Source organism: Geotrypetes seraphini, chromosome 12 (genome assembly GCF_902459505.1).
Source record: "Geotrypetes seraphini chromosome 12, aGeoSer1.1, whole genome shotgun sequence".
NCBI classification, from domain to species: domain Eukaryota; kingdom Metazoa; phylum Chordata; class Amphibia; order Gymnophiona; family Dermophiidae; genus Geotrypetes; species Geotrypetes seraphini.
In genome coordinates, this window is record NC_047095.1 from 50,374,074 (window position 1) to 50,394,811 (window position 20,738).

At 45.1% G+C, this 20,738-nt stretch overlaps 1 protein-coding gene across 1 annotated transcript in view; it reads right to left on the minus strand.

Moving 5' to 3' along the window:
- NFIA (nuclear factor I A) overlaps positions 1-20,738 on the minus strand; it is a 661,499-nt gene that overhangs the window by 190,809 nt on the left and 449,952 nt on the right. Inside the window, exon 6 of the mRNA XM_033917100.1 lies at positions 10,827-10,954. Coding sequence (XP_033772991.1) covers positions 10,827-10,954 — 128 coding nt within the window. The remainder of the gene's footprint in view (positions 1-10,826; positions 10,955-20,738) is intronic.

Genomic DNA, 20,738 nt, shown 5'->3' on the forward strand with positions numbered 1-20,738 from the left:
AAAGGACAGCAAAGGAAGGTAAAACAGGCTGATCGCTCGCTTTTTGTTTGTTTATAGCTGATGCCCGCTTTTCTCCTCTGATCCTTAGTCGCGGTTTTTCCGTATTTACGGGACTGTTCATCCCCAATCACCGCGAATACAGAGGGAGAAGTGTATTTTACTCTTAGTAACTCAGTAACTACTGTTGGGAACTTTTTAAACCTTAGATTTTTCCAGGTAGTTCTCAACATTACCCTGAAAACTTTGATGGTCTCACAATTTTTAAATGGTTTAACTACAGCCTCAATGATATGATAATATTATAGTTATTTTTCTTATGCTTTTCTTATGTAACTTTAGTTTTTAATTAGTTCTTCCTTCTCTTATGTTTTCTGCTATTTACTCTAGTCTAGAGTTGCACGGGGACAGAAATCCCACCCATCCCCGCCCGTACCCATCAGGATCCTCTCCATCCCCGCCCGTACCCATCAGGATCCTCTCCATCCCCGCCCGTACCCATCAGGATCCTCTCCATCCCCGCCCGTACCCATCAGGATCCTCTCCATCCCCGCCCGTACCCATCAGGATCCTCTCCATCCCCGCCCGTACCCATCAGGATCCTCTCCATCTCCACCTGTCCCCGCCAGGATCCTCTCCGTCCCCACCCATCCCCGCAAGGAATTACCTCCATCTCCGCCCGTCCCCATAAAAAGCAGCAATTACTTCTGACAGGATCATCAATTCCACAGTTTCTTTTGTGTTTGCGCTGCTGTTTTCCTTGTGGAATCTCTTTGGTGGAACCCTTTTTTTGTTTTCTGTTCAGGTAATTAACTTATAAACCCCCTCTTTTACTAAGGCTGACATGTCCATTATATTATATGGACGAACCCTGCTTCCAAAGCCTTCCATCCCCGTGGGAGTCCCGTGGGCCAGAGGGGGTCCCAGTGGGAGTCCCTTGGGTTATGGGGGGATTCCCACGGGACCCCTGTGGGATTCCCGCGATCCCTTTTCCCGTGCAGACCTATACTCTAGTCTTAATTATATGTGAACCGAGTCGAGCTCCACTGGGAGATGACCCAGTATATAAACCAAAGATTAGATTAGATAAACCTTTTGACCGTCGGCCTCTATGGGCTCAATGTACTGAGGTGCGCTAACGTTTTTAGCGCACGCACAAGATTACCGTGTGCTGTAGCGCGCTAGCTGAAAAATTACCACCTGCTTAAAAGGAGGCGGTAGCGGCTAGCGCACCCAGCATTTTAGCACACGCTAAAACTGCTAGCACGCCTTCGTAAAAGGAGCCCTATATGTTGCCTATACAGGTGACGGGTCTTAAGCGCGTGAGACAGACGCGCGCTGATTAACGAGCGCCAACAATTCAGCGCAGGACTTCATCGCGCCAAACAAAAACCTGCCCATACGCCGAGAGGTTGGATAGGCTGGGGCTCTTCTCTCTGGAAAAGAGGAGGCTCAGGGGAGATATGATAGAGACCTTCAAGATCATGAGGGGCATAGAGAGGGTGGATAGGGACAGATTCTTCAGACTGAAGGGGACAACAGGTACGAGGGGGCATTCGGAGAAACTGAAGGGAGATAGGTTCAAAACAAACGCAAGGAAGTTTTTTTTCACCCAAAGGGTCGTGGACACTTGGAATGCGCTACCGGAGGAAGTGATCAGGCAGAGTACGGTACAGGGATTCAAACAGGGATTGGACGGATTCCTGAAGGATAAAGGGATCATGGGATACTGAGGGAGGAGCTGGGATGTAACACAAGTATAGAAAGCTAATCAGGTAATGAGTATAGAAACCAAACCAGGTCGTGCATGTGCAAGACCGGAGGGTTAGGACTTCGATAGGAAAACAGGACTTAAATGAGAAACCAAGGTGGCAAGGGAGCCCCTTCTGGTGATACAGACAGGTCATGACCTGTTTGGGCCGCCGCGGGAGCGGACTGCTGGGCAGGATGGACCTGTGGTCTGACCCGGCAGAGGCACTGCTTATGTTCTTATGTTCTTATGTTCTTTTAAAGGGCTCCGAAATGGGGTGTGGGGGGGAATCCCCCACTCTACTTAATAGGGATCGTGCTGGCGTTGAGGGGGTGTGAGGGGTGTAATCCCCCACATTATACTGAAAGCTTAACTTTTTCCCTAAAAAATAGAGAAAAAGTTAAGTTTACAGTATAATGTGGGGTTACAACCCCCCCAAACCCCCCCAACGCCAGCGCGATCACTATCAAGTAGAGTGGGGAGGTTCCCCACCAAGACCCCCCCCGTCAGAGCCCTTTAAAAGAAGGTTTTTCTTCGGCGCGATGAAGTCCTGCGCTGAATTGTCGGCGTGCGTCTGTTTCACGAGCTTAAGACTATGAACCGCCTATACAAGCAAACAGTAATACCATGTACAGCTTCCTGAGAGGTATTCTGTATAGTAAGGATTTACTTATAAGCTAAATAAGCTACAGCTTAGAGCAGGGGTGTCCAACCAGTGGCTCGAGGGCCGCATGCGGCCCCGTGAAGTATTTTGTGCGGCCCCGGTCGAGGGCGATGCAATGTTTTCCTCTGCTGCCCCCGGGTGTTTACCGTCTTGCCAGCTCTCTCCTCTATCTTGCTGCAGCGTTTGCGTGGCCCAAGAAACATTTTTTGGGCCAATGCGGCCCAGGGAAGCCAAAAGGTTGGACACCACTGGCTTAGAGCCTCAAAAAAGTTCAGAATTTTTTTTGGAGGGGGGTTCTGAAAATTTTATGTGGCTTTTTATTAAATTTATTTAAATGTTTGAGAGGTGGAATTACTTTCATCAGTACTTTTAAAATGAATTTTAGCCCCTCTTTTGCAAAGCCCGATAGCGCGGACTGCTGAAATAACTGCCCTGAAGCTCATAAGGATTTAAAGGGCTTCGGGGCCTTTGCTGTGAGGCTTTGTAAAAGAGGGGGAGAAGTAGGTAATATTTTAAGCATAAATTTTCTGTTTCTTGATGCTTTGTTTTTTTGGCTTAAAAATTTGAGTATTTCCTGATTTAGCTAGAGTTCGTTCTAGGGTTTTAGCCCTGAGTGCTGAATTTGTTTTGCGCTTTCCTTGTGTTTTTAACTTTTGAGAGAAATTATTTTCAATGTTTCAATCCTAAACAATTGGATGATTTTCTTAAGGCTAGAGAGGTGGTTAATGCGATCGTATAAGAACCTTATCGTCACTGTAAGGGGTGGCCTGGGGGGAGGGACTGATTCTGAATAACCACTATCCCCCTGTTTTACTAAGGTTGCGCTAACTGATTAGCGCGTGCTAATCAAATTAGCATGCGCTAAACGCTAACGCATCCATAGACGCATCCATAACGCATCCGTGTTAGCATTTAGCACGCCCTAATCGGTTAGCGCACCTTAGTAAAACAGAGCCTATGTTTTAAAATATTTCCTTTGTTAATCCTATATAATAAAACCCTAGCCGTGCATGCGCACTCAAATCTGCGTGCTTCCATGATCTCTGATCTGTGAGATGTAGGTACGTGGCCGCAGGAGTGCGCATGCGCGAGTCCCCAGCCTTACTGCTTCCCAGCACCTACCTACAAAGGACTGGCCGCCAGCGTTGGACTCCCTGCTCTCCAGATTGCGGTGTCAGCTCCTCTCATGAGCCGCACCAGCGTCGGAGAAGGCTTCTGACACTGGCGGGGATCGAGAGGAGCCGCTGTGACACTCACCGCGGGCCGGGCAGGGAAGCACCGACAAAAAGAGATTCCAGCCGTGAGTCACTCAATGGGACCAGGCAGGCAGCCAGCCATGCGAGGGAGGGAAACAGAATGAAAAAAAATAAAGGTAACGTGCAGGGAGAAGCTGGGCCTGCCTGCGGGAAACGCGATAAGGGAAGGGGGGGCCCTTGGAGCAGGCTACATCGCGGGAGGAAAGGAGGAGGGGCCAAAAGGAGCAGGCCACATCGTGGGAAGGGGGTGGGGGAAAATGCTGCTACTGCTGCACAGGGATCAGGAGGCGAAGGGAAATACCTGCTGCACAGGGAAGTGGAGAGGAGGGAAATGCTGTTGCAACTGCACAGGGAAATGCAGGGAAAGAATGACAGACAGACAGCAGGAGGGAGACAGAAAGAAAGGAGGAAAGACACAGGGGCAGGGAGAGGGACAGAAAGACAGAGAAAGGGGGCTAGGGAGAGAGAGAGAGAGACAGTGGGAGGGAGAGAGACAGAAAGACAGACAGACATATATTCTAGCACCCGTTAATGTAACGGGTTTAATGACTAGTTAGATAGAACTTAGATCAACTACTTCACTTGTGGACAATTTAATAGTATTTTTTTCTGGTCGGGCTACCCGATGGGCAGCTTTTTCTTTTTTGGGGATTGTCATTATTTCTCTGTATATCTTTATGGGTTGGTGATATGATAAATTTGAAAAAATTCTGTTTTCAGGCTTATCAGCTTTCTGATTTTGCAAACAAGTTCATTATTACTTTTATTAATAAAAGAGAACCAAATTACTAACTTTGTCAGCATTATATATATCAACTAGTATTTTAGCCCGTTACATTAACGAGTGCTAGAAGTCTGGTCGGCTCTCATAGTTCCTTGCTGCCGTCCCCCCCTTCCCTTTCCGCGGTCCCGACTCTAATCCTGCCGACTCCAGCAGCGTCTGCAGCACTGTACACACGCTGCTTCGGGGCCTTCTACGGCAATGAAGCAGCGTGTGTAGAGTGATGCAGACGCTGCTGGAGTCAACAGGTTTGGAGTCAGGACCGTGGGAAGGGAAGGGAATATGGGGGGGGGGGGGGGGCGCCGGCAAGGCGAAGAACTTACTTTTACCAGAGCAGGGAGTCCAGCGCTGGCAGCCAGTGCTGCCAGCGAGTGTAGTTAGGTGCTGTAAGGCTGGGGACCCACGCATGCGCACTCCTGCCACCACAGACCTACATCTCACGGAACAGGGAAAATGGAACACGCAGGTAGGAGTGTGCATGCGCGGCTAGGGTTTTATTTTATAGGATATACTCTAAAATTATTTTTAAAATTCCATTTACCTATTATTTCTAGGGTATAAGATATGGTATAACTTATTAACAAGGAGCCTCCGAGCTTTATAGCTTAGGGCCTCACCAAGTCTAAGGGCTCCTTTTACTGAGGTGCGCTAGCGGTTTTAGCACGTGCTACAATGCCGTGCATGCTACAGGCTAACGCCTCCATAGAGCTTGCGTTAGTATTTTTCATTTAGCGCATGGTTAGCGTGTGCTAAAAACGCTAGCACACCTTAGTAAAAGGAGCCCTAAATCCAGCAACCAAAAATAAATTCAGCATGAAGAGACCATTTCTTATTCCTAATTCTTATTTTAGATCAGTAAATCAAGAGCTCCTCGGTTCAGCCTCCTTAAAGTCATTCAGACAAGAAACTTAACCATGCTTTAAAAGTTATAATAAACTATGCACCAGCACAGTAGAGAAATCTAATATTGAGTGGCCCAAATATTCAAGTTTCCAAGTTTATTTGAAATTGATATACAATACCTCCTGTCAAATATCTAAGCGGTGTACATAATTAAAAAGTTAATATAAATAGGGGTACACAATAGATATAGATAGATATAGACAGTAACCACAGCAAACTTATGAAATAAAAAGGATTTAACTGGCTGGGAGATGCTCCTACTGAGGCCATACCGTGATTTCCAGTAGCATGATTTGGATAATGCCACTGAAAATCTAGATAGAACAGGTACTGCCAGGGTGGTCCAGGGGTAGTGCCTGGTTAGAGCTGGAGATCATGCATGATTATGATTATTGAGAGTTTCTATACCGCTACTAATGACTGGGGAGTCAATTCAGAACGGTCTATATGAGCCTCTGCAAAGGTGATATGATAAGAACATAAGCAGTGCCTCTGCTGGGTCAGACCAGAGGTCCATCATGCCCAACAGTCCGCTCACGTGGCGGCCCATCAGGTCCAGGACCTGTATAGTAATCCTCTATCTATACCCTTCTATCCCCTTTTCTTTCAGGAAATTGTGCAATCCCTTCTTGAACCCCAATACCGTACTCTGTCCTATCACACCTTCTGTAAGCGCATTCCAGGCGTCCACCACCTGTTGGGTGAAGAAGAACTTCCTAGTATTGGTTCAGAATCTGTCCCCTCTTAATTTTTCTGAATGCCCTCTCGTTCTTGTGGTTTTCAAAAGTTTGAAGAATCTGTCCCTCTCCACTTTCTCTATACCCTTCATGATCTTGTCTCTTTCATGTCCCCTCTAAGCCTCTGCTTTTCCAGGGAAAAGAGCCCCAGTTTCTCTAATCTTTCAGCATATGAAAGGTTTTCCATACCTTTTATCAATCGCGTCGGTCTTTTCTGAACTCTCTCGAGTATCGCCATATCCTTCTTAAGGTACGGCGACCAATATTGGACACAGTACTCCAGATGCGGGCGCACCATCGTCCGATACAAAGGCAGGATGACCTCTTTCGTTCTGGTTGATAATACCTAGCATTCTATTCGCCTTCTTAGAGGTCGCTGCGCACTGTGCCGACGGCTTCATTGTGTTGTCCACTATTACCCCCAAGTCCTTTTCTTGGGTATTTTCACCCATTACCAGCCCTCCCATCGTATAGCTGTACTTCGGGTTTCCATTTCCTACATGCAAGATTTTACATTTCTCTACATTAAACTTCATCTGCCATCTCGTCGCCCACTCTTCTAGTTTGTTCAGGTCTTTTTGTAAATCTTCACAGTCCTCTTTAGTCCCAACTCCACTAAATAGTTTGGTGTCGTCTGAGAATTTTATTACTTCACACTTCGTCCCTGTTTCTAGCTCATTTATAAATACATTGAACAGCAGCAGCCCAGTACCGACCCCTGCGGAACACCACTCGTGACCCTTCTCCAGTCAGAGTAGTGGCCTTTCACTCCTACCCTTTGCTTCCTACCTGGCAACCAATTTTTGATCCATCTATGTATGTCTCCTTCCACCCCATGGTTCTTCAGTTTCCATAGTAGGCATTCATGGGGTACCTTGTCAAAGGCTTTTTGGAAATCTATACATTAGCTTCTGATACATTAGCTTCTGTAGAGATGTTACCATAAGGAGTTGTGAGGTGTTACAATGCATGGGCTTTATACTGAAATACACAGAGCTCTGTGGTGGTGTCAAAGTTATTAATACTGGCATGGTTATGCCAATAATTCATCATCCTACTTACATGCACATGTTTATACTAAATCAGTTGTCCTATATATGTACACATGTAATATTAGGTTTCCTATTGCCACTATACACATCTACATACCTCCTAAGGAGGTTGTCCATTTCAACTAAATATAATCTATTTACATGCATCCCTGAAAGATCTGGTTTCCTCTCTCTGTCAACTTCATAGTTTCAGTTGAAGTAGTTTGAGAAAAGGATAGTCTTTATTCCTTTCTTGAATTTTTCGGAGTTCTTCTCTAACTTTAATTCCTTCGGTAGGGCATTCCACCACGTCAGTGCCATTACCGAGAACATTCTTGCCCTGGTTGCTTTTATTTGATGTCTCTGAAGGAAGGTAGTTGCAGTAGGGGCTCTTGGCTCGAGCGCAGAGCACGGCAGGACATATGTATCAGCAATATTTAGCCCCACTACCCAGATAATAATCTGGTTAACTTAGGATAGCTAAAAAGCTTAATATCACCGATACCCTGATAATGATGCCAGGTATATCTATGCCTAGATTTTCAGTGCCACTATCTGAACAGTGGCTGCCACTGCTGCAGCCAGCGTTTAAGGGAAACACTGACCAAGGAATTTAAATACAAGATGGAGTGTTTCTGATCCCTCTCCTGGAGGCACGTAGTCAGTCAGGTTTTCAGGATTACCACCGTGAATATGCATGACCCAGGCTTACATAATTGGGCCTCCAATATGCAAATTGTTCTCATCCATATTGACTGCAGTAATCCTGAAAACCTGATTGGATAGGTGTGCCTCCAGGAGAGGGTTGCGAACAGTGGTATACCTAGCATATATGTGACACCTGGGGCCCATCATTTTTTAACACCCCCTCCTCTATATGAAAAACATGATTTTTAGTAACAATCCACACGTCGCACAAGAGTGTACCTAGGAAAAGGCAGCATTTTACATACTGCAATGAGCAGCAGAACATCAATACACCCATTGGAAAATTAAACAAGCCAGACTAGTACAGATCGATCCTGCACAGTAGGTGCTAACAGAAAACCAAGTCTTTTGTACACACAGAACACAGAAACACCCTCGCCCAGTATGGAATATGTAATCACAAACTAAAAATAGAAATATGTAGACAAAAGTTAAACTGAACCACCAAGAAGCCGGACTCTGCATACAATGCAATACCATAGAAACAGTGATGCGTGTCCCCTAATATTGTACATAATATAAAAACAGCAGATATAAATTTTTTTTTTTTTTTTAAAGAGAAATAGCATTTATCACTTTACAAAGTAACAAATAAAAATAAAACAAAAAAATGGAAAATAAGATAATACCATTTTATTGGACTAATACATTTTTCAATTAGCTTTCAGAGGCCAAAACCTCTTTCCTTAGGTCAGTGAAGTATGCTGTTGTTGCGGTATCCTGTCCTGACAAGAGGAAGGGGGTTCTGTCTCTGAATTAGTCAAAAATGTATTAAAATTAGTCCAATAAAGGATCACCTTATTTCCATATTTATAAACCTTATTTTTTAATTTATAAACGTATATCAACAGAGCTACAATACTACTTTATCCTAAAACAAAAAAAAAACCACATTTTTTTCTACCTTTGTCGTCTCTGGTTTCTGCTTTCCTCATCTTCTCATCACTCTCTTCCTTCCATCCACTGTCTGTCCTCTCTCTGCCCTTTCCATATGTCATCTTTTCTCCTTCTATGCCCCTTCCAGCAACTGTTTGCCTCCCCATTGCATCTCTCCCTCCATCTCCATTGGTCTGACATTCATCTTCTTTCCTTCCCTTCCCTCCCCCAATGGTCTAGCATCTCTCTTCTCTTCTTCCCTTCCCTCTCCCTCCCCCCCCCAATGATCTGGCATATCACTCTGTTCTATCCCTTAACTTTTCTTCCCTCATCTTCCTTCTCAATTTATTTTTTGCATCTGTCTAAATTATTTCTTACCATCCAGTCCTCAATTTCTTTCTTTTCACTGTGTCTACCTACAGCTTCCTACCTCTTTCTCTCACCCCTTCTAGTATTTCACTAACTCTATCCTCTTCCTCCTATCCAGCTTGTGCCCTTTTTCATTTATCCCCTCCTTCCATCATGTGTCCTCTTTCTCTACCCCTTCCACCCAGCATCTTCTCCTCTTTCTGTCCTTTCTACTTCTATCCAGCATCTGCCCTCTCTCCACTTCCATTCAGTGTCTGCTCCCCTCTTTCTCTCCTCCCCACTTCCTTTCTGCGTCTGCTCCCATCTTTCCTCCCCACTTCCATCCAGCATCTGCTCCTCTCACCCTTTCCCATCCCCACTTCTCTCCAGCATCCTCTCCTCCCCATTAACATCTAATGTATTCCCCTTCTCTCTCTATCAACCCCACTTCCATCAGCATCTGCCCCCTCTCTTTGCCTCCACCCCACTTCCCTCCCCTTCACCACCTTTCCATACCAGTATCTTACTCCCTTCTCTCTCCCTCCACCATAATGCCTTCCAGTATCTTGCCCCCCTCACCTCCTCACCACTGCTGAATGATTCTCAAAATAGCAGCAGTGGCTGTAAACTTAAATGCAGCCATCACAGGACCTCACAGCACCTCGCTGCCGCTGCCGGCTTTGCTCCGGAACAAGGAAGTGGCGTCAGAGGGGGTGGACCAGCAGCCAAGGGGAGGTGCAGGAACATTGTGCGATGGCTGAATTTAACGTTTACTGCCGCTGGCTCAGGAAAGCAGCAGTGACAGAGTATAGCAGGAAGTCCCGGACCCAGTGTGCCGGCTGTGCACCCCATTAGAGCGTGCACCCGGGGATGACTGCCCTCCCACCTCTCCCTTGGTATGCCACTGGTTGTCACTTCACAGAATGCACAGCAGATAAAAAAAGAATGCAGTTGTACTCAGCACTGACAGATGAATGCTTCCGTTATATTAACAACTGTGAACTTTGCTAAAGGAGGCCTCGGCATACTTTTTATTATATCTTTCTATTTGCTTAAAATACAGAAATGACACTAATTGACAAAATAAGGGACCCTTTTACTAAGCTGCAGTAAGCACTAATGCATGCAATACCGCAGGTTAAAATGCACTACTGTAGGGTGCGCTCAGGCGTCTCGTGGTAGTTTTTGAAAGTGTGCTATGCTAATCATTAGCGTGAGGGCACTGCTGTGCGCTAACTGATTAAAGCAGGATAGTGCAAGCCCTTATCATCTACAAAATAGATGTTGGTAAGTGCTCACCCAGTAATGGCCACACACTAATGGGAAAATTAGTATATGGCCATTATTGCACAAACAAGAAATCTGTCCCCCCTCTTTAAAAAGCTGTGATAGCGGCTGCCGCATGACAAACGGTCCGATGTCCATTAAATTCCTATGGGCATTGGAGCGATTATTGCGGCTTTGTATAAGGAGCCTTTGGTTATTTACCGGCAGCGCTAAAAGTGGCTTTAGTGCACAGGAAAGGCCCACGCTAAGGACAGTGCTGGTCTCTTTTTGGTGGTTTAGAAAAAGAGCCCCTAAAACTAAAAACATGTCCAATAAGATATTTTATCAAGGCAAATAAACTACTACACAGTTTCTTTCTAAAGATCACTTCTGAATCCCTGAAGAAATGATTTGAGGGTTTTTTCCAAACACTTTTTATCCCTGCTCTTCTGCTCACACAGTTTTGGTCGTCTGCTGCTGGGGACTGGGCACCCACACTGGCTCATTACCTGGCTCCACGTCATGCCATCCACTGGACTGGCTGCCGCTTCCTGGGGACCGTCCCTGACCTGTATAAAATGGCTCTTCACCGGGACTGTCCATTTCATCCTCCACTGATTTGAGGCGCTTTGTAGAGCTGAAAAAAATAAATCCATTAAAGCTGTATCATTGCGGGATGGATTTCTTTTTCATTATGCAAATTGAAAAAAACCTAGTGCAATTTCATAGAAATATGATGGCAGATAAAGGCCAAATGGCCCATCTAGTCTGCCCATCCGCAGTAACCACTATCTCTTTCTCTCTCCGAGAGATCCCAAGTGCCTATCCCAGGCCTTTTTGAATTCAGACACAGTCTCTGTCTCCACCACCTCTTCTGGGAGACTGTTCAGAGGTCTTATGAGCATTCTAGACTCTGGACCATTTCTACGATGAGCTTGAAGGTGGTCAGAGACAGAACTGGATTTAAGATGTTGGCGCCCTTAGCAACATGACCAGAAAGCACTGGGGAGGGCAGCATGGTCCTAAAGCAAGTGGAATCAGGGTCTTGTTTAGCCTAAGTATTTGGTGCCTTCAAAATACGGTGCCCTAGGCCATTGCCTATATTTAAATCCAGGCCTGTTCAGAAATCTGTTCTAGGGAGTTGTGCGGGGACAGAAATGCCACCCATCCCCGCCCGTCCCTGCCAGGATCCTCTCCGTCCCCACCCATCCCCGCAAGGAATTACCTCCATCCCCGCCCGTCCCCATAAAAAGCAGCAATTACTTCTGACAGGATCATCAATTCCACAGTTTCTTTTGTGTTTGTGCTGCTGTTTTCCTTGTGGAATCTCTTTGGTGGAACCCTTTTTTTGTTTTCTGTTCAGGTAATTAACTTATAAACCCCTCTTTTACTAAGGCTGATGTGTCCATTATATTATATAGACAAACCCTGCTTCCAAAGCCTTCCATCCCCGTGGGAGTCCCGTTGGCTAGAGGGGAGTCCTGTGGGACAGAGGGGGGTCCCCGTGGGAGTCCCGTGGGTTAGGGGGATTCCCGCGGGACCCGCGGGACTCCCGCGATCCCTGTTCCCATGCAGACCTCTAATCTGTTCACCATTGTACACAAGAGAGCAAATAGTGAAAGAGAGTGGCTTTGCCTCTCCCTTTTGGTGCTCTCTACTTTCATTGAAACTTAGGGCTCCTTTTACGAAGGCACGTTAGGACCTTAAGACGCAGAATAGCACGCGCTAAATTGACGCGTGCGCTAGCCGCTACCACCTCCTTTTGAGCAGGCGGTAGATTTTCAGCTAGTGCGTGCTAATCTGGTGTGTGCGTTAAAACGCTTAGCGCACCTTCATAAAAAGGAGCCCTTACTGATGGGTTTACCAATTTGTAGGTTTAATATTAAACCTTTCCCAAAGTTGAAGGCAGTAGATTTCCGCCACTGTTTGCTCTCTCTTGCATCTTATTATATACTAGCTGATGCCCCGGCGTTGCACGGGTATTTAATTATAGCAATAACACTGTAAATGGATTCAAATAAAGATACTTTATAGTGGTGAATGAAATTATTTGTTTACAGCTTTATAAAAAGTACAATATTCAAATTATAATGTGAAATATTTGACAAAATGAATACAATACAACTAACACAAAACTTGATTATAAACAACATTTTTAGTTTCACCTCCAGGAGCAAGAACATATAAATTCTTGGGTGAAGAGACCCCCAGAACATATCACCCCAGGTAGTGAGGGATCTGCATACCAAGTTTCGTTCAAATCGGTCAAGCCGTTTTTGCGTGATCGCGGCACATACACACACACATACATACACACATACATACCTCCGATTTTATATATATAGATTATCATTATTCAAGGCTTATAGCCCACACGTACCACAGACAGTTCACAAAATTAAAACAAAAAGATATCATAAAATCACGTTCATCTAATAAAACAAATTTTCAAAACAAAAGTTTTAAGCAACCGCTTAAACTTCCGGCAATTCTTAATCCTTTGAATTTCTAAATGGTAATGATTTCTAAAAAGAAGCTGCTTGTTAAGAGAACAAAGATGACCGATATTTAGTGGATTTGACATTTTTCATAGTGGGAGATCCCAATACTGTACTTGTCCCTCAAATTATCTGATCTGCGACCTAATAACAAATAAGCTAATTCCATCTTATGTGGTGGTTTTGCTTCTTCTTCATGTGGTGCACCTTGGTACAATGATTAAGAGCATAGCAGGCCACAAAAAATTCACCAGAACTAGAAAAAGACTTGGAGTCAGTGCCAGCAACCTACTCCCACTTTTACTAAGGTGCGCTAACCGATTAGCGCACGATAAATGCTAACGCGTCCATAGATTAACATGCACGTGTTAGCGTTTAGCGCACACTAATTGGTTAACGCACCTTAGTAAATGAGGGTCCAAGTCTTTTGAGTTGGAGCCAGAAGCAATTCCGGATGCCCACTCCCATCCTTGGATGCACTGGGAGGAGCCTAAGGCCCCGATTGACCAGTGACATTCAGCTGCTATCTGGACAATTGATATATTCAGTTAGCAGGCCTAAAGTATATGCAGAGTCCAGGCACGAGGTCATGCTACCTATAGGGTTACCATATGGCTCCAGAAAAAGGAGGACAGATCAAGACATCTGGGCTTTACTTCTATTGAAATAAATGGAAGTAAAACCCGGATATCTCAATCCATCCTCCTTTTTATGGAACAACACGGTAACCCTAATTCCAATTAAATGCTACAGCCAGTGTTGAACTTATTCCAGTCACCATGCCGCTTGAATATCAGACCTAATAATAGACATATCTGCTACTTTTTATAGAGAAGAAAAGCGGAAGTCCAATCATCTTTTTCTATTCCTTAATAAACACTTTTTGTTGTTTCAATGGCTGGTGAAGCTTTGCATTATAATATCAAAATGGAGACATTTGTGTTATGTGTTGTTGTTTATGGGATATTGCATGGCTCCAGAAAAAGGAGGACGGATTGAGACATCCGGGTTTTACTTCTATTAGTTTCAATGGAAGTAAAACCCAGATGTCCCTACCTGTCCTCCTTACTTCCATTGCTTTCAATGGAAGTAAAACCTGGATATCTCAATCTGTCCTCTTTTTTTTCTGGAGCCCTAGGGTAACCTTAGTTATTATCATCTCTATTCTCTCTTTTGAGTTTAAATTAGTGTGTCCATGTGTTTCTGTTCTGGTGACGGGGGAGGGGCATGTTTACAGAAGTTGGTTTAATAGTTTGTTTTTTTTATTAGACGATTCATGTCTATTCTCCAAGAAGATGTATAAGAACCTATGAATTCAATATTTACTTTGTTGTCATAGCAGCAGCCTGTAGGGACCTTGATAGTGGCAGAGGGCAAGCCAGCTTTGCTCCTCTGCCCTGCATTGCCATGATGCAATACAGATGTCTCCTACCACCATAAAGCCATCTCTGCAAAAGCCAGCTTCAGTCAGAGAACACCTTAGCACTGAAAAGTTGGCATACTGCTCCGGTCACGAAAATCATTCGCCGAATAACTTGGCAATCTTTCGCACATGTTTTTAGAGTCAATGATGATATAATACCTTGTTTGCGGTCGCGAAATAGAGAAGGGATAAATGAAACGGGCCGAAGTAACCTGATTGGTTCACTTATGATACGTTACTAAAAGCTACAGGGCAACCATTCTAAGCAGTTGGTTGATCCACTGGGAAAACGTTCAGCCTTCTATAACGAGAGAGCTGCCATTCATTCACACTATGTGCATCTATTGTGCAAGGCAGCTGTAATGTGGGTATGCAATCAAAGACTGTTTTCTATTTTCATGCCCTCGGTAACCACGCTAGTACATTTTTCTCTAGTGATGTCATCCATTACATGCCTTAGGTCCACTGTCAGGTGCTGAGTGGCCCGAGCTGGAATGCTCCCTGCTCTTGATCTTTGCTTTGATTTGGGTGCCAAGACTGAGACTCCCTTGGTGTCAACGTATCGCAAATAGACTTCCAGCACCTTGGTTCTTTAACTCTTTGGTGCCGATGTCTGAGTAGTGGAGTTTGCCCACATCATGGAGAGATACAGTTCCAAAGCTTGATGGGCCTAGGTGATATCTTTGTGCAGATATCACAGTTAAGTGGGTTCAAGCATATTATTCTGAGCAGGAGTTTGGTTCACTTGGCCCTATAGTCAGCTGACTGCTTAGGAGCCGGTTAATTCTATGCTTGCTCTGTATTATTAACTTTTAACTATTTTTATGAACAGGATCTAGGTGTCACTATAGACAATACGATGAAACGTTCTGCCCAATGTGTGGCGGCGGCCAAAAAAGCAAACAGGATGCTGGGAATTATTTAAAAAGGGATGGTTAACAAAACTAAAAATGGCATAATGCCCTTGTATTGCTCCATGGTGCAACCTCATTTGGAGTATTGCGTTCAATTCTGGTCTCCTTATCTCAAGAAAGATATAGCGGCGCTAGAAAAGGTTCAAAGAAGAGCGACCAAGATGGTAAAAGGGATGGAACTCCTCTCGTATGGGCAAGACTAAAACGGTTAGGGCTCTTCAGCTTGGAAAAGAGACGGCTGAGGGGGAGATATGATTGAAGTCTACAAAATCCTGAGTGGAGTAGAACGGATACAAGCGGATTGATTTTTCGCTCCGTCAAAAATTACAAAGACTAGGGGACACTCAATGAAATTATAGGGAAATACTTTTACAACCAATTGGAGGAAATTTTTTTCATTCGCGTTGCCAGAGGATGTGGTAAGAGCAGATAATGTAACTGGTTTTAAGAAAGGTTTGGACAAGTTCCTGGAGGAAAAGTCCTTAGTCTGTTATTGAGACAGACATGGGGGAAGCCACTGCTTGCCCTGGATCGGTAGCATAGAATATTGCTACACCTTGGGTTTTGGCCAGGTACTAGTGACCAGGATTGGCCACCGTGAGAACGGGCTACTGGGCTTGATGGACCACTGGTCTGACCCAGTAAAGCTATTCTTATGTTCTTATGTCATGCAACAACTTTAATATGCATGAAGAATATAATGCCACCTATTTTACTAATATACCCCTGTCTCCTAATACCCCTGGTCATGTGACAGAAAATGCCAATGTTGTTCCCGACTCAAAGCCTAAACCCCTGCAACTTTTCTCCTCAATCTGTGCAAGTATCCTTAAAAACCTAGGCATGAGTAAATTAATAGGGACAATGCTTGCATTGTATAATTAACCCCTTCCTTTACTAACGCGTAGCGTGGGCTTTAACACCGGCAGCGACGATAACTGCTCCGACGCTCATAGAATTCCTATGAGCGTCGGAGCAGTTACCGCCGCTGCCTGCGCTAAAACCCACGCTAAGTGTTAGTAAAGGAAGGGGTTAATTAGCGCCATTAATTCAGATACTTTCAGTGATTTTATTTGATGCATTTTAAAATTCTGAATATATGTTTAATAGTTCTTGTGTGGATTTACGATCCACCGAGAACGTAATGGATTGATGAAATATAAATATTTTATGATAAATAAAGAACATCATGCCCTTAAAAATAATAGGATGGCAGACCAAAATGAGTTGATCAAAGGACACAACCAAAAAGCATGAGATAATGTGCCAGGATCTTTATTACATTTGATACAAATTGGGGTATCTATTAAATTTGCATGAAAAGCTTGAATTTGGGAAAAATAAGCCCTATGCAAAATTCTATAAGTACATTCTCTCCAAACATACCCTTTTATAATCTTTGGTAGTCTATTAATAGATTGAGTAAAATCAAGAAGAGAAATCTGAATTCCCAACTCCTCATTCCAATTTTGTAGAATTTTATCATATGTACGGGTAGGTAATATATTCCGCCACCACTTGTGTAATAAAGAAACTGAAATAGGCCCATCATCACATTGATTAAAAAAAGAAATAATTCTGTCATGAACTCCACAAGAAAAATTCAATCTCTTCAATTTTTTAATATAATTTACTAATTGCATATACGCATATAATGATCCAGGACCCCTTCCCACTACAATAGAAAGGTCAGGAAAACTCTTAATCTTCCCAGTTTCATCCAATACTTGTGCCCTTACCCCAAACGTCACATACAAACTTTCTGATAGTCATGGACAACTTGAAGCTGCAGTGGGCACTTCTGGATGCTTCAGCTCTTCTTTTTTGCCATTGTGAGAAAAATAGTCAACGCTTAGAATGTTTTAGGGTCGACTGAGATCAGTCAAACGGGCAATGACAAGATGAAAATTTGTAGAGCTATGGAACCAGCAATGGAAAAGATACTTTCTAAAATTTACCACTGCTGGCCAACATTTAAAAAAAAAAAAAATGTTAGTAGGGAGGGAACGGCCAAAATGAGAAGGCTTGATAGCGAAAACAGAAGAATTCTTATGGTGATAGTTCACAGAAAAACACATGCATGGGTAAAAACATCTGCATGGGTAAAAACCAAAGAAACAAAATACAAAGCCGGGGTCTTAAAGGACCCGGGTGTCTGTGGCTGTATTTCCCAATAACAAAGTCCCTCCTTGAGGGCCGCAATCCAGTCGGGTTTTCAGGTTTTCCCCAATGAATATGCATTGAAAGCAGTGCATGCACATAGAACTCATGCATATTCATTGGGGAAATCCTGAAAACCCGACTGGATTGCGGCCCTCAAGGAGGGACTTTGAGACCCCCTGGTCTATATGGAATTGCCGGGTCCCTTTAACAGTACTCCCTCAGAGTCGCTTTAAGAAGCCAGGCCCAGCAGTATAGAGCAGGGAGGGGCATCGGTTGGTCAAGTTAGAGCAGGGAAAGTGTGGTTCTGGCACACCAGGTAAAACTCCTGAACACAATCAAGCCAGGGAGGCCCAGGAAAGAGAGATGCAGCCCTACAGAGTATTCCTTCACTACACATGGATAAGCTATTAGGAACCTGGCTAAGTTAGGCCAAGATTTATCTTGAGTCTTCTTGAGACTCCTGTTTCTTCAGACCTGGCTTGAGCCAGGCTAAGATTTGAGTAACACTGCGGCTAGGTTATACACTTTGGGGTAAATTCTATAAATGGTGCAATGAACTGCGTGCCAAATCTGTTACGGAGCACTAGTGTAAGTCTGCAGTTACATGCAAAACTTTAGGCGTGATCACTTATGCCACGTCCATGCCTGGCATAAATGACAGCGCCTAAATGTGTCAGTTGGGCGTGTCCATGCACAGGAATATTCAGAACAAATCCACGTCCCTCCTACATTAATGCCTCTTTGGAATTTGTGTGCAACAGCAGTTAGGCACTTGGGGGGGGGGGGGGGTAATTCTAAGACCTGCATCTAAACTTAGGTGCTGGAAGACGCCCTACTGGGGCCTAAGTTAATTGAAGAACGTCGTTAAAAAGGTCAAGGTTGAAGTGCCTACCAGCGCCTAAATAAGAGGTGCCAGAATCGTGGCTACATAGGCACTTTAGGACGCTGAATGCCAAAGTAGACGTGGCCAATGCACGCAAAGATGGCTGCTGGAAATGTAGGCCCGGAAAACCCTGGACTACGTTTCCAGCTCCGATCTTTTCCAAAGGCGCGATACCGAAACTGGCACCGATGACATGATTGACACATGATCGGCGGCTGCTTTTAAGGCGGCCGCCGATGTCGGTGCCAGTTACGGAATCCAGTACCCATTTTACAAAATATCAGTGTGTCAGTTATGTACAGAACTGCTAAGTAGTGTCTATTAGTGCTTGTTAATGACAATTATTGGTACTTAATTCTATAACTGGGGTGCACAATTGCAACGCTAACTTTAGGCGCCATTTTTGGGAGGTTGTCGGCAACAGGCCTGTATAAATGTTACACCTGAATCCCAAGAGACTTTATTTCTAATTTGCTATACTTGTGAAATAATAGGTTTCTCAGCATATTGGACTGGATTCTGTAATCGGAGCCTATGTCGATGGCCACTTATAAAGCGGCCGCCGATCGTGTGTCAGCGCTGGTTACAGAATCGCACCTACTGTAAATTCAGCCAAGAAAGGCGGCTGAAATGTAGGTCCGGAAAACCCAGGCCTACATTTCAGCCACCTATCTATGCCACCACAAGATCCTAAAGTCAGGCTACAGGGAAGTTATCCCTGATTAGCTGATCCAGCAGTGCTCCCCGAGCCACAGCTTTGGGGAGTCCATTTGTCTCGGCTGATCAGAGAGGGAGGGAGGGAAATACCCCTGTTGCAATCAGCTGAGTGGTTGCAGCAAGGAACCCTGACATCAGCAGGAGGGATGCCCACTTCCTCCTGCCTACAGGGCCCCCCCCAGCCCATAACCCTCCCCAACTGCTGATACTCCTGAACCCTCACCCCAAACCCCCCAAACCCATGACACTCCTCCCCAAATGCCGATACTTCCTACATTCCCCCAACCCCCCGTACCTTTTGCAGTAAGGCCGGCCGGCCGAAGGAATGCCTACACCTACCAGCCAGCAGGCACGCCACTTCACAATGGCAGGCCTTCCCCTTCATGGTGCATTCCATAGGATGGGCCATAGGTACCTGGGCCAACTGGAGTGTTAGGCCTCCTTCCCAGTGCATTCTGGCCAGATTGCACCCTGTGGGGGTGGTCTTAAGTATCTGGCCAATCAGAGTCTTAGGCCATTCCCAGTGTATCCCAGAATGCATTGGGAAGGAGGCCTAAGACTCCAGTTGGCCCAGGTCCCTAAGGCCCCTCGGCCAATCAGGGCCTTAGGCCCCTCCCTGGTGTATCCCAGGATGCACCAGGAAGGGGAAGGCCTGCCATTGTGAAGAGGCGGGCTTGCCAGCTGGAGGGTGTTCGCAGCCTTACAGCACAAGGTACGAGGCGGTTGGGAGGTGGTTGAGGCTTAGGGAGGTGTCAGGATTATCAGAATTGGGGGGGTCATGGGTTCAGGGGGGTGTTGGGTGGGGTTTGGAAGTATCAGCATTTGGGGGGTCATGGGTTTGGGGTGGCCTACAGGCAGGAGGGAGTGGGCATCCCTCCTACCTATCGTAGTTGGGAGGGTTGCTTCAGGAGTTCTGGTAGGAGGGAGTGGGCATTCCTCCTGCCATGGGACTTCAAAGTGGGGGTTCAGGGGTTCCAGCAGGAGGGAGTGGGCATCGAAAGGGGGGTCCCCTGCAACAGTCACTCAGCTGATTGTAGCAGGGGTATTTCCCCCCTAGTCAGCTAAGCTGGCACTGACAACTCAGCTGTTCATGGATAAGTTCCTCTGCTGCGATCAGTTTATGGCTGCTGTGGCCTGACTTTGGGATCCCGTGGCAGTTTAGATAGATGACTGAAAAGTAGGCCAGTGTTTTCCAGGTATTCCAGCCGTGAATCGTGGCTAGATAGATATTTTAGCCCGCCTAACACCACTTCCTTGGTTGGCCACACCTACTTTGGTGTTCCGTAGCCTAAAGCAGCTACCTAGCTGCGATGCCAGCCTCTCTTTATTTAGGTGTAAGTAGACACTTCAATACTGCCATTTTTTGCTGTTTCTGATGGTGTTTTTCAATTCATAGGTATCGGCAGGGCGCTTACCGACACCTAAGTTTAGGCGCTGGTTACAGAATTTCCCCGATTGTGTGCTACAGAATCTTGCCCCTGTCTGGATGTATCTGTAAAAGTCCACGCTCAGCTCTCCCTCATGCTATCACACAAGCTTTCTAAGACTTTTTCCACGCTACCTAGAAAATGCTCCTCACCGATGCTTGCAGAACAGTTGTGAACTCTTTCGTCCTGTCTAAGTAAATAAATGCTGGTATTTTGTGACACTTACGCTGAATGGCTGCTTTTGATGGCAGGCAGCCTTAAACCTAGAAATTCTCAGTTACCATGAACCTGAAATGCCTGTAAAGTATTGAACCTGGAAGGAGGCATATGAATGCTTATTAAACCACTGTGTTACTGAGAGGGGACATGATCAAAACATTCAAGATAATGAAGGGA